Raw genomic sequence first — 14,020 nt, 5'->3', positions numbered from 1 at the left:
GCTGTTCTCTTCATATGAACTAATTTAATTTGTGGCCAACATTTACTGTGTTATTGTGAACTTTAAAGTTCAGACTCATGTGAACATTTTGCATGGCAAGTGTAAATTATATATTATATGTAAGGGTCCTTGCATATTAATTTATTATAAAAGTTGCTGTCACATAAATCATGACCACAATACATGTAATCATGTCAGCGGTCACTACTAATTCTTTAGTAAATGGTAAAATGGAGTGTTGCTCCTTTAAATAAATTAAAAATAAACATTCCTATCTGCACACAACTGAGATGTGTGTAATATGTATGTATCAGAATAGCAATTTATTTTGTTTCATTGGGCTATTCAAAGACTAAATTGCACATGTGCACACTTATCTGGGAAAATGTTGGGAATAAATGGGTTAACGCAAACCAGGTGCGCACTTAAAGCAAAAGCAAAAACCCAAACATTCTTTTTTGCTGGATTTAACTTAAACAGTGTCTCCTAGGGTGGTTTCCATTTCAACAGCTAGACGAAATGGTGACGAGACGCGTTTTTAAAAGTTAGGGTGATTTAACTATTTTTTAAAAACCGTATGCGCGCGCGAGACCTAAAAATAGTGAGAAGCGACGCAACGGTCATTGATGTCAGACGCTCGTCTACGTTGACCAACAATTAAAAAAATACTGGAAAATGACCGCTAACATACGGACAGGCCTTTAAGTTTAATATGTTTGAGACACCTATTCGAATTCATAAGTTTACAGCGGTTTGGTAAAGGAAGGCAGGCGCGCGCTCAGCGTGAAGGAGGCGTATCATTACTCTCAGTCATGAGGTTCCGCTGCTCGGGAGTGTTTTTAATCAACCGTGGGGCTACGCAGCTTTGAGAAAAAAAAAAAAGAAGACTTCATAGAAACTTTTCACTGCTTTGACACCCGGACCGTTGAAACGACACTTTACCACCAGCTCTGATGCGCGTCGAATTAGTTCAAGATTTTCATGATCATGTCAGGAAGCGTCTTCAGATATTTGCGCTTCGTATTCCTGAACTGCGCGTTTGAGCGCTTGTCGTTTGACTGCGCACCGTGATCCTTAGGGATGATGTGGGGACCAAACGCACATTCCCAATGGTATGTCTCTTGACTCTATCCAGGAACGTTTGTGCAGAAGTGGGAATGCTTTTCCGTGGGATCTGGACGCTCCGCCGGAGATGCTGCACGGGTCCCGTTCTGCTGTTGGGGATAGCGGTCGGGGTGTTTTACCACACTGTAACTATGGACCGGGACAGATCTGAGTTCAAGTCCTGTCAACGGGACAAAAGGAACAAATCAGCGGTGTTTGAGTATAAACTGCTACTCAAAGACCCAGAGAGACTCATATCTCTACTAGAAGCATCACATCTTGGTTTTGTAAGTAAACCAAAAGTTCATTATTTCATCATTGCCTATAATAATAGCAACAACAACAATATTATTAGTAGCCTATTATTATTATGGAATTAATATTACAAAATAATTTTACAATATAGAAAATTAGAAATACAAATATTTAAGATATAATACTGAACAATATTTATATTATTTAGTACTCGTATAGTATTACCGTATTATTTTAAAATGTATTGTATTATTCATGTATTAAATTTTTTTTTATCATTAGTCATTTATAATACTGAAAAAAAATTAGCAATAACAGCATTAATACATTTAAATGTAATAATTTAATGTATTGTTTTATTTATGCATTTAAATTTAAATTAAATCTTTTTTAATTGCCATTTGGCTTTTATTTTCGTAGTGGATGCATATAGTTTGATATACAGCCTATGAAAAATAAACTTGAAATAGTATTTCCAGTGCTGTATAATGGATGTCACTGGACTTCAGCTGTGTTACAAATGTTGTCCAAATCAAAAACGTCACTTCAAAGATCTCATCAGCGCAAAGCTGTTGCGTTGGGATACTTGTCTTCCCCCCTTTAGCATGAAACCCCTGGTTAAAAATAATCAGTGTGTATTGTTTATTTATGATGGGTGTCTTTGTTGGTGGTATTTTAGGAGTAGAAACTCAAGGCTGGACATTCATTGGTTTAAGAGAGCTCATGAAGGAGGGGTTATTTATGAGTGCATGCATGCTTTTGTCCAAGCAGGGATGATTGACTTCTGCGGGGAAGTGTTATGTCAGTAAGGGATAGAAAGATCTGAGGAGAGATGCCAGGAATAAAGAACGTCTGTCATGTAGGATGCCGAGCCACTGGTTTATTTCTGACTTTTGTATTATGAGGAGGAGGGTAGAGCATATGTGCATGTGAGAGTGAAAGAATGCGCAAAACATGGACAAGTGTGTGAGAGAGAGAAAATAGGGTCAGTGAGGCAGAAGATGAGGGCAGGAAAGCAATGAGAGGTGAGAGAGGTTTAGTTTTAAGCCATGGATGCGGGAGTATGCCTTCCGATAATCCCACACTAACTAACTCCGAGCAGGAAGTATACACTGAGACCCATGACAGCTGTGTGTGTGTGTGTGTGTGTGTGTGTGTGCGTGTGTGTGTGTGTGTGTCTTCAGTCGGATAGATTTATCAGTCTGTGTGACCCTCAGTGGCTCTCTGATGTGTTTGGAGACCGGACGGTGCCCTGTAGTGTCTGGTGCTGCCATATAAATCGTCATCATTTATCGTATCGTAGGTTTATCGTATCGTAGGTATCGTATCGTATATCGTAGGTATCGTATCGTAGGTAACAGACTTGTGCCGGAACTGAAGAATTACCTAGTGCAATTGTGGGCATCATGACTTGTTATTGCAAATATTTTTGTGAGTATGTGGGAGTTTGTCTCGTCGAATTAATGATTCTGGGGATTTGTTTTGTGTTTAGAAATTTTATACTTCATAACAACAAGAATAAGCAACACTAAAATGCTTGTATGAATGACCATAATGTCATATTACATTATTAATAATGCTCATTTGAACAAAGTGCCTATTCCCATGGTTGCTGTGCATACTGTGAAAAGTGAAAAATTCCCATCCCAAAAACCATTGCTGTCTTGTTGCCCCTAGAAACTAACGGAGGACGGACATTCATGTTAACGAAGTCACTTCTGTCTGTGCTTTTGGACTGGAGTCCGCCTGGTTGTGATCCAGAATCGCACAATTGCATTCACTCTCAGCTGATTAACTCCTAATGTTTACACACACACACACACACACACACACACACACACACACACACACACACACACACACACACACACACACACACACACACACACACACACACACACACACAGAGTGAATGTGAATAACTACTTTGACTGCTGCCATATGTCAGGCTAATATGAACCACACTTTAGACATCACACTTTAGCAGCCAGTTGGACGGTAGTAATCACATACTAATCTCACAGAATCTACACTTTATTTTTTATATATATATATATATATATATATATATATATATATATATATATATATAATATAATATGATATAATATAATAATAGGCATATACAATAATATAGCCTAATATAATAATTAAATTGAATGCATAATTAAAATATGTAATACTGAAAAATATGTAGAATATTTAACATTCATAATTTTACAGCGTAAATGTATATAAATTGAATGAATTAATAAAACATTATTCATGAATGCAGTATAAAAGGCCTCAAGAGGTCAAACCTCTGCTGTGACATTGCTGTCAGGAGACAGTTTAACCTAGCACATGCTATTCATGTTATAGTCTATATTAGGCCTGCGGTTTGCACGAACAACTGCACTCCGTCTCTGTTGGCCTGAACGCTCCCCAAAGTGTCCGTGTAAGTATGCTGAGAGTTTATTGTCTGCCTTTTTGGCTGTGTGGGGAGAGGACAAGTACAGGAGGTCAGCAAGTAGCATGCACTTCTTTTCTACACCATGCGTTGCATTGTTTTGGAGGGTCTAGATGTGGCATAGAGGCGTGTTTGGTATGTTATGTGTTTGATGTGGTTTGCGTTCAAATACGTCTCTAGGAGAGAGAGTAAAAAAGGGTTATTTTTATATATAGGGGCCTCTCGACAGCCATGATTAACCTCTGAACCTTATCCACGGAGCCAGTGGAAACAGAAACCCTCATCCAGAGTGGCACAGAGAGAGAGAGGGAGAGGTATTTGTGGAGGGGGAGGAAGAAACGAGGAAAGCGCAGAAAAACAGGGAGAAGTAGTTTGTGGTGGGCTTGAATAAAATGTTGAGTCAATGCCAAATGTTTAGCCAAGTAAACCATTCACTTTTCATGGACAAGCAGAGTTTGAGGTCTCCTTTGAATACTAACAGAACCCACATTTTGTTTTCGCTCTCCTTTCCACATCTCAAGCGGTCTCTTGAAGTCTAGGACGCGTTAACCCAACCCAGCTGCGCTTTGCACTGTGTTCAAATATTGAATCTGGATTACAGGGGCTTTTTCTCTGCAAAACGTTTTTTAGAAGAATAAAAGTAGCACTAACACTAATAAGGTAACACTTTATTTCAACAGTCCACTTTAGACATTCTACTGACTATAAGTAACTTTGCAACTACATGTCAACTTATCCGAACTCTAAACCTAACAGTCTACTCAGTCTAATACAGTCTAATTCTCCAATGAGAGTTAGTTGACATGTATGCAAAGTTACTTGTAGTTAGTAGAGTGTCTGTGTGTAACCAAAAATAATATTGAATCTAAATGTGACATCCATCGGATTTTTATAGGCATGATTGCTTTGAATTCACAGATAATTTTCCATTTTGACGTAAATGTTTACATACTACAGTTTATTGTGAGAAAACCTTGTCTGTATTAATTGTTTGTGCAAGTTAATTTTTGAAATGCCATTGCTCTGATGCGTGTGAGCACTTTAATAATGATAAGATGGCAATTTTGTTTGGATTGCCTTTCCACATTGAGTATAAGGAAACAGAGCAGAGTTTGAGATGATAATGGTATTTTGGCAAGGACATTAACTCCCAAAGTGTTATCCTGACCACTCAAAAACTTTTGGGTGATTTACTCTGGCTTTACTAGAACACTTAATGTTTTGGTTGTCCTCACAACTAAAAATGTAGCATCTGAAACCGTCAGTACCAGCACACTTTATTGTAAGGGGAATGCGTTGGATTTCTGCATAGTGTCTATCAGGGTGGTCTGTTCTTTATCATGTTTATTGTGTCAGGGGGCATGTGCGGATTGAGTTGTTTGAATTTGAGTACAGATGTTGTGCTGCTTAGATTTGTTTCTTTGTATTGTACACAGCACTTGTGACCCTTTTTTATAAGTATAAGTATGAGCATGTGATTTGTTTCAGCATTGCATGCGTGCACGCATGTCTTTGCATGTTTTTCTGCATGTGGGTCATAAAATGCATGACCCTTTGGAGACAGTAGGATGACCTCTAAAGATAGTAGCATTATTTTTAGTCCACATACTTTTGGAGTTTAGTTGCACATACCAAAAACACTGTCTCTCTCATACCCACATACGATATCCCTTAAAAAAACAAAAAAAAACAAAAAAAAACCTCTCATACATTTTCATTCAAGCCTCTAGTTCCTGTTTAAAATGACCTCTGCTTGTTCATCATCTCCAAGTTAGCAAGCAAAAGCGGATGCTTTCCCACGAAAGAGCAATTTCAGCTGTGACTGTTTTCACAGATCCCTGCACCAGAGGACTAAATTAATATGTATGTGTATATTCATCTCCTGTTTTTATGTGGTGGGAATTAAAGCAAGATTTCCCTGAGAGGATTTAATGTTTTGTGTATAGCTGATTTAATTTCAGATCTTATTAAAGTTAATGTATCATTCTGCTCTCTCAGCTCTTTGGGTTTATATATATATATATATTCATCTCCCTCCCAACTTCCTTTTTATTTCCCTCTTTCTTCATGAGACGTTTCTTATTGGTTGTTATTACTTCCTTTGAGCACTGGGCTGTTTTAGGCAGCGCTTTAATGAAGTAATGATGTTTGTGTCTTGGGTCGCAGACACGGAGGGTGAAATGAATGCAGTCCAGTAATTGCATGTTTTAGATTAGCGTCTGCAGCCTGAGGTCTCACAGAGGGGGAAGAGAGAGGGAGCAGATTGGAGGAGGAGAGACAGACTGGGAGACGTGGGGAAGAAAGAGTGGGAAACTAAGTATGAATGGACATGAGATGCCTCTTGTTTCTTTTAAGTTAGTGATGAAGTTGGAATTCTAGTGTGTGAAAATAAAATAAAATAGATTTTTAGTGGTGTCGCCCCATGCAAAACTCACCATCACAATGCTAGGGTGTTGCTATGCAGTTGCTAGGGAGTTGCCAGGGTGTTTTTTTAGATGGTTTTAATGGTCAACGTCTTTAGATATGGCATAGTGTAAATATGTTATCAGTATAATAATAATAATGTTGTTGTTATTATTGTAATTATGATATGTCAATATAATTCCTAAATCTAATTAGAAAATATTTGAATATAAATATTACTTAATGCATAACTAACCCTTTTATTATGTTATTATTATTATTATTATTATTGTTGCTACACACAATATTCTCTTATAATGATTTGTCAAAGTTGTTTAGGGTTTTTTATTTTATTCTTAACATGTGTATGAGCCATAGTAAAGAGTCTCTTTTGAGAACTAAATGAGCAAATAATGGGGTGCAGGGGTTGACTTGGCCATTTAGGACCCTTTCATTAATGTGGCTGAGCTCCCAGATGGAAATAGTTACAAGCAGAGGAGTGGACCACTGAGAGAGAGCGAGAAAGATCAGCACAGCACGACTGCAGAAAAAGATGAACACATACAGAGAGCAAAGAAAAGGAATCGGTATCATCCATGCTGAAGGAGAGGAAACGCTCCCCTCCCTTCCTCAGTCGCACGCTCTGCCCAAATAACGCAATGTTCCTCTGAATCTGTTACGCAACATGGAACTGGATGATCGTGTGCTATGTTTAATGACATTTAACAAGACTCATGCTGTCAAACTTTCCTCTGATGCTAAACTAAACCGTATGCCACAGTTCTCCTGTGCAGTTGCCATCACCTGAAACTCTGAATATGTCCAGGGATCTAAAGTCTACTCTGATCTAATCCTGCTCTCAGAGAAAACAGGGTTCAGCCCTCCTCCGTACCTGACGGCCCACAGAGGTCATTACCACGCTACACTGCATTATGGGTACTTTTGAAACGCTTAGCTGCCTTTCTGATTAGCCCCTGGTGTTGTGATCCTCACATGTGACAAATCCAGAGGATTGTTTGAGACCTGTTATATGGAGTCAAATCGATGCCAAAAAGATTTGCGAAACAATAAAGTAAAAGAAAAATGAAGTATCGAGATTTAAAAAAAAGATTCACAAAATAAAAATAAAATAGAGCGAAATTAAAGATAGAATTAATTGCAAAAATCAATGACAGTTATAAAAGAAGCTTAAGAACTTTGTTCCAATTTTATCTCTGCAACAGATTTTTAGCAGCAATGATTTTGCAACACAAATTTTCCATGGCCATACCTACTAATTCGTTTTCAATGCTCCTTTTATTCTGCATTTCAGTCAAATGTGAGCTCTTGAGACCGTTTCCCCTTTGCGCTTCACTTTTGTCTGCGTTTCACTTTATGGCATTGTTTTGATGTGGGGGTGGAGTCACGGAACTGGGGTGTGTTCAGTGAGCCTGGCCACACCTCCCTCGAGGTGATGTCTTCAGATCCAGATGCAGATCACAACAGAGCAAGGCACCATACATTTTACAATACTTTAGTGTTTTGCAAATATATGTTGCATGGATTTGACTCCATACTTTTATGAACTTCATGGAGAATTTGTAACTTACAAATCAAGTTTATTGTAAAATTTTAAAGTTGTAAAGGAAGTAACCATATATATTCAAATGTATATTCAAAAGTGTAGTTGCTAATCAGTTCCTCTTTTCTTTCTCTCCCAGGTGCATCATTCTAAACACAGCTGTGTGGGAAAAGCCATTATTCTGACAGGCCAACATGCTCCGACGGACACTGAGGTCCAGTTGTACCAGAGAGTCCTACAGCAGCAGGGGTATCGAGTGGATCAGGCCCGTTATGCAGAGACCAGCGCCTCACTCAGACAGGACAGAAGAGGTGAGTGAGAGACATCATGCCCTTTTGTGTGTAAATCCAGGTTATATTACCTAGCATACTTACTGCACAGTAAACAGTACACTGAATGCTGCCTAGTTTTGTCTTCTAGTGCAACAGTGAACACCTCAAACTATAGTAATCTACATGGTTGTCACATTACCTCATTTAGCTAGTAACATCTATTTGTCATCTCTAATATGCTGTTCTGTAAATGTGTAAATGTAGCATTTTTAATTCAATTGTGTTAAATCATGGCTGAAGTACTTATGTTTTTTTTTTTTTGCCAAACTTTTTTTGCCAACCTTTTTTGCCAAAATGTAAGCTCAAGAAAGTTCATTGCATTATGGGATATAGTATTCTATTGAGTGTATTGTCACTGCACATATATGTAATAGGATATCTATGTTTAATTATGCATACTGAACATTTTGTGCATATGATGCACAGAATACATAATGCATACTTAAAATGGTAAGAGTATGATGTTAATATGCTGTTCAGAACATAGCACACATATGCATGCATAAACTGTATGGGCTCAGGACAGATTGGGTATGTTTGGACTGGCATGCTACCAACTTCTATTTTTGAACCTTGTGTCACAGTATGCAAATTTTCTTGATGCATGGAATGTCTGCAGTGAACTACTACATTCAAAAATGTGTAGTATACAACCAAAGCACGGTGCAAATGCAATGCTCTTGACTTTTGCAATGAACTTGACTTTTTCCATTTCTAATGTGAAGAATGAACTGGAATTAATATCGATTGCACAATTTAACTTTATATATATATGTCAATTGTTGTTTGTTGTCTTTCCTTTCTTTGATTGAACTGAATATTTGTTTTATGCAAAAAAAAATGATAAGTAATTGTACATTTTCAAGATTGACACTTGTCAATGTAGCATGCTTCTGTTTGAAATGTTTATTTTTGAATACTGCATAGTGTTTCAAAAAAAATGTAGTACGCAGTACACAGCACATATTGTATAGTACATAGTATGCGAGTATTTCAACATAGCCAACTGTCACTTGGTTGCTGTGTGTGTGTCTTCTTGTTGTGTGTTTATTGTGTTGAGGTATCATTGATTGGTATCCATCTAGGGACACAGTCAAATATAGTTGAGTGGTCACTATACAAAAATATTTGACTGCAGAATGCTGCGATTGACCAATCAGAATTAAGTATTCCAGAGAGTCATAATGAACTGCACTGTTGTGTGCTGCTAGCTCATGATCTCAGAGGTTTGTTGTTCACGTCCAGCATCAGGTGATTCAGGGGTTAATTTGGTCCCTTTATGTTCCCAGCTGGCGTCCTATGACCCTCCTACCCACCTCCTCCAGGTTGTGGCTGGACACAGAGAGGTGATTGAGATGGAGGCCTCTCTAGCGAACTGTGCAGTTTCGTTTTCTGAAAGTGTCTTTCACTTAAATAGCATCGGCCATTGATACTTGGTTATGTCATAATTCATCCTGATATTTATATTGATGCATAAACTAGTATTATACAACTTCATTACCACAAATTGAGGTAGTTAAATGTGATTTTTAGCCCTTTCTTAAAAAATAAACAATAATGTTTTTTACATAACTGTTTTTTAAGTCCTTTCGAAAACCACATTTGCTGAATGAATGACGTAATGACACATTATTCTGGGTGAATAAATACAAACAAAATACAGTGAGGCCTAAATGTCAGTCTACTAATGAAAATGCCTCTATTTTCCATTTGTCCAATTTAGTATACATGATTATATGTTATACTTTGAATGACTAATAAATTATGATATCAGCATGAATGAGATGTTTTACCCAGACCTAGAGTTTTTACAGGATTCTTTGATTAATAGAAAATTCAAAGGAACTGCATTTATTTGATAGAGAAATCTTTTGTAACATTATAAATGCATTTACTTTTATTATTCAAACTTTCTTTTTTTGGATGCCACTTCATTATTTAATTTGATTTAATTGTTTAATTTAATTTAATTTTATATTCATTTTATGAGGCCATGCAAGTATGTCCATGTGTATTATATGAGAAACTGAGCAGGTGTTTGTCTGCTGATGCGGACTAAGACAGGTTGTCAACAGCTGTCAGTGAGATTTACGGTCAGGCCTGCCAACCACATCAAAAACTTTGAGGTCATCAGGCCAGAAGCTCCACCCAAACAACTTTACCAGAAACATAGACAGATGCGCTACTGATAAAACACTCATCTCAATGCCAAGAACGCTGGAGGCATCAGTGGGCTTTCCAGTGCTATTCCATTACTGGCCCATTAAACATCTAAGATATTGTATATGTGTGTAAAGTGTTTGATTAGATTCTCATGTGATGACAGTTATATAGTCAGTACAGTTATATAGTCAGTACAGACTAACGGAGATGCTAAATTAACTGTTGGCTGTTTAGTATGCAGCAGCCACAGGCTGTTGTCTAGGCTTTGACCTGGAACTCCACTGGAAACCATGGGAAAACCGTGAAGCAGAATAATTAAAATGCATGGAATTGATTAGAAAGGATGTGCTGTTAACAGCATTATTTGTATAGAATGAGCTGAAATTATCATGATCATATCAGGAGGCACATGAGAGCTGATTTCCCATGATACCCTTTGGCTATAAACAGTACTTCCTGTTGTTTGGGCTGGCTGGGACGGCACTCAGACACAAATGTTTGGACTTTATGCCAAATACACACCAGCCCATTTCCTGGAGCACTGCTGACTACCACAATAACTACCAGATGTGCTTTTCCCAGTCTCTCTCTCACTTTCTCTCTCTCTCTCTCTAAAGAATTTAAAGTTTTATTAGCTCAATAAACAATGGTTCAAATTTCTAAAGCATTAATAAACATAGCAAATGCACAAACGACTTAATTTTAACCAAGTTGAACGTTCCTGGATCAACATCCTTTTGGACTTGGAACAACATTCCTATTTATCAGTCCTATCCCTATAATTGTTTGTAATCCTAACATTAACCTGGTTGGTTGGTTAGTTGCAATTTATTATTATTATTATTAACAACAACAACAACAACAACAACGATAATAATTGTATATATTTTTTAATTTTTTTAAATTTTTTTGGTCGGTTAATTAAGCTGTAATGTAATGAAGCTCAGGATATGACCCATGTGCCTTAATATATCCTGTTTCAAGTGGACCGACCATATTGTGTTTGCTAGATGGCTAATTGAATATCTGAACCTCTGGTCTAGCATTTGGTGAATTAAAAACGCCACTCATAAATCATCTATGTTTGCATGTGTACGCCGTATAGGGGGCTACATGTCTTTGATGCCTTGATAGAAACCATCAGCTTCCCTTTTTTAATTCAAAGCTGAACAAAAGAAATAAAAAAGTTAAAAGAATGTCAAGTATACATGAAGGCAATCTTATTCCAAATGGAAAATTGGCTGCGTCTCATTTTCTCCCTGACTGCGCTTAGTGTTGCCACAGCATTATGTAATCCACTTTTGTGCTCATTTTTAGGACTGCAAAAGGACTTCACAACTTATTAGAACGAAGATTTTTCCAAGCCTTAAGCTTTCTTCCTTATCTCCATATGAAAATACAGACAGCTTCACTTAAGTTTTTGTATTCTTTTTCAGTGTTTACTGAGCTTTACGTTGGGGACCATTGTCCCTAGAAGTGAGCTAAATATGAAAAAACCTCCCTTTAGGGACATTCAGGGATGTTTTTTTTTCCTCAGTGCTGTGCTGATCTTACCATCTTTTTTTTCTTACTTTATTTCTTCACCTAAATGCTAAATATACTCTCTCTTGAACACAGATGGAAGAGACTGGTCTGTCTTGATTTGTCTAAAGGGTTCTGAAAAAAGTTGCCTGCGAAAAATCAACTTTGCCCATCCACAGCACCACCAGAGGGTAAGACCACCCACTCCCTATATCTGACCCAAATCACATCCAGCGCTCTTGAAGAGATTCCTGTGTATGATCAAATGTAATGCACAATCATTTTAAAAAATATGGCTAGTTATAGATCTGAAACTGAGAAGGAAAATCAAACACAAAAGCCAAGTGCTTATGCCAAATGCTTTTTGTTTGATATGCATGTGAAATAAGATCCGGTCCAGAGGTTCAAAGGGAATGTTTATAGAAACCAGGACGCAGTAAAACATTCCAACCTCCTCGACGACTCTGAGCTCACTCTCTAAATGCAGAGAATATATAATAGCTTGAACAATTCATTTTAAACCTGTACTTAGTAATGCTAATATAATGATCAGATTTGCTTAAATATCCCAGCTGTTGCCAGTTTCTTGGGTCAGTTATAGTTCTGGAATTGATCCAAGAACAACTGCTACTTACTGTGTCAGTTTTTAAATCGCTCTCGCTCGTAGGCCGTTAGTCATCTCACAGGACCTTAAGGGATTACCGAAAGACTGTTTTAAATGTTTTTAAACTATCCCATCAGGGTGGTCTTGGTTAAACTCTGACCTCTTCACACAGGTTAGCATAATACCAGCCTTTGCTGGAGCGTTTCTGGACATGGGCGGAGTCTGCCGCTTTTTGACGGACAGCCAGCTGTCAGGTGAGCTGGAATGTTCCAGGCATTTTTAGTTTTTAACACTGATACTGAGTTTGTTCTGTGGAGCACAAAAGGAGACGTTTTGCAGAATGTTCATGTTTCTCTTTTTTGTAGGACAAAAGCAGTCCTGTGATCTGGGTTTAAAAAAAAAAAAAAATTCACCATGAAAGTTGTGACATGGGCGCTATATTCCAAGTCTTCTAAATATGACATATTTTTGCAAGAATTGACATTTTGCAAGAAACTAAAAGGGATATGTTCTCATAAAAATGAAATTTCTGTCATCATTTACTCAACTTCATGTTGTTCCAAACCTGTATGACTTTCATCTGTGGAACATTTTATATATATATATATATATATATATATATATATATATATATATATATATATATATATATATATATATATATATTTATAGAGTTTGAACCATTTTTTGCATCTAATGAAAGTCAGTATTAATTATATACTATTATTGAATTTATTTATATTTTGAGTTATATATTTTTCATCTTTTCAGTTTTCATTTTAATTTGAATTTAAGTTTTAGTAATTGTATGGGCTTTTGTTATAAGTTTTTGTAATATTTATTTTTGCATTTAATTTAGTACTTCATCTTAAACTTATCAGTTAGTTACCAAGGTAAAATTTCTAACTCCTTTGGAGCCCTTTAGCTTTCATTAGGATTTCAAATCCCTTTATGATAAAGTTTCATCATTTAAATTGGTTGGAAAAACAAAGTCCATTCTCAATTGAACTGACGTGCGTGCGTGCGTGTGTGCGTGCGTGCGTGTGTGTGTGTGTGTGTGTGTGTGTTTGTGTGTGAGTGAGTGAAGCTCTTCTTTCAGCAGTGTTTTGGAGTGTTTTATAGTTTTCTCTGTAATTGCTTGTAAAAGTCAGTTTCAAGGGTGATATGCAACTCTCTGTTGCATGGATATTAAAAGGTAAGTGCAAATAATAAATGGCATTTAATTTGATCAATAGTGAGTTTTCTTAAATGTCAGAGGAAGGCTGTGTTAACAAAGCTCTTTGAACTTGATCATGCTTAATTTAATTACTTAAAACCAATTATGGTCATCACCACTGAAAGACCTCAAAGGAGGAGGATAACAGTCCCTATTTTTTTGTGATAATAATGATCGATTTTTCACCCGCTGCCCCTGTGGCATCAAGACCGCCCAGCTTCAGAAAAGGAGGCTTTGTCTCCGGCTCTGAAACAATATTGTTCTTCCTGTTGGCCCGTCGCCCACAGAAACAAGAATGATTGAATCCTGGTGTTTGGGGTTTGGCCAGGCAAGGTTGTGTCTTCCTTTATAATCATATCTGAAGGCAGGCGAACAGTAGGGTGCACAAATATACACATGAAATGGACGGGTC

The 14,020-nt window shown here is 37.2% G+C and overlaps 1 protein-coding gene across 3 annotated transcripts in view; it reads left to right on the top strand.

Annotated features, from left to right (window-relative positions):
• The first annotated feature begins 95 nt into the window (after positions 1 to 95).
• Positions 96 to 14,020, top strand: part of cped1 (cadherin-like and PC-esterase domain containing 1) — a 52,508-nt gene continuing 38,583 nt past the window's right edge. For 2 of the 3 annotated variants that reach the window (XM_077234671.1, XM_077234672.1), the window contains exons 1-4: positions 96 to 1,391; positions 7,912 to 8,083; positions 11,885 to 11,979; positions 12,565 to 12,646. In XM_077234671.1, the coding sequence (XP_077090786.1) occupies positions 1,110 to 1,391; positions 7,912 to 8,083; positions 11,885 to 11,979; positions 12,565 to 12,646 (631 nt within the window). In that variant the 5' untranslated portion in view covers positions 96 to 1,109. The remainder of the gene's footprint in view (positions 1,392 to 7,911; positions 8,084 to 11,884; positions 11,980 to 12,564; positions 12,647 to 14,020) is intronic. The other variant, XM_077234673.1, reaches the window with a different exon arrangement.

The sequence above is a fragment of the Siphateles boraxobius genome, unplaced genomic scaffold, assembly GCF_051911475.1.
Source record: "Siphateles boraxobius isolate OS27281-9 unplaced genomic scaffold, OSU_SipBor_1 19, whole genome shotgun sequence".
Classification (NCBI taxonomy): Eukaryota; Metazoa; Chordata; class Actinopteri; order Cypriniformes; family Leuciscidae; genus Siphateles; species Siphateles boraxobius.
This window is presented reverse-complemented; position numbering and strand designations above follow the sequence as displayed.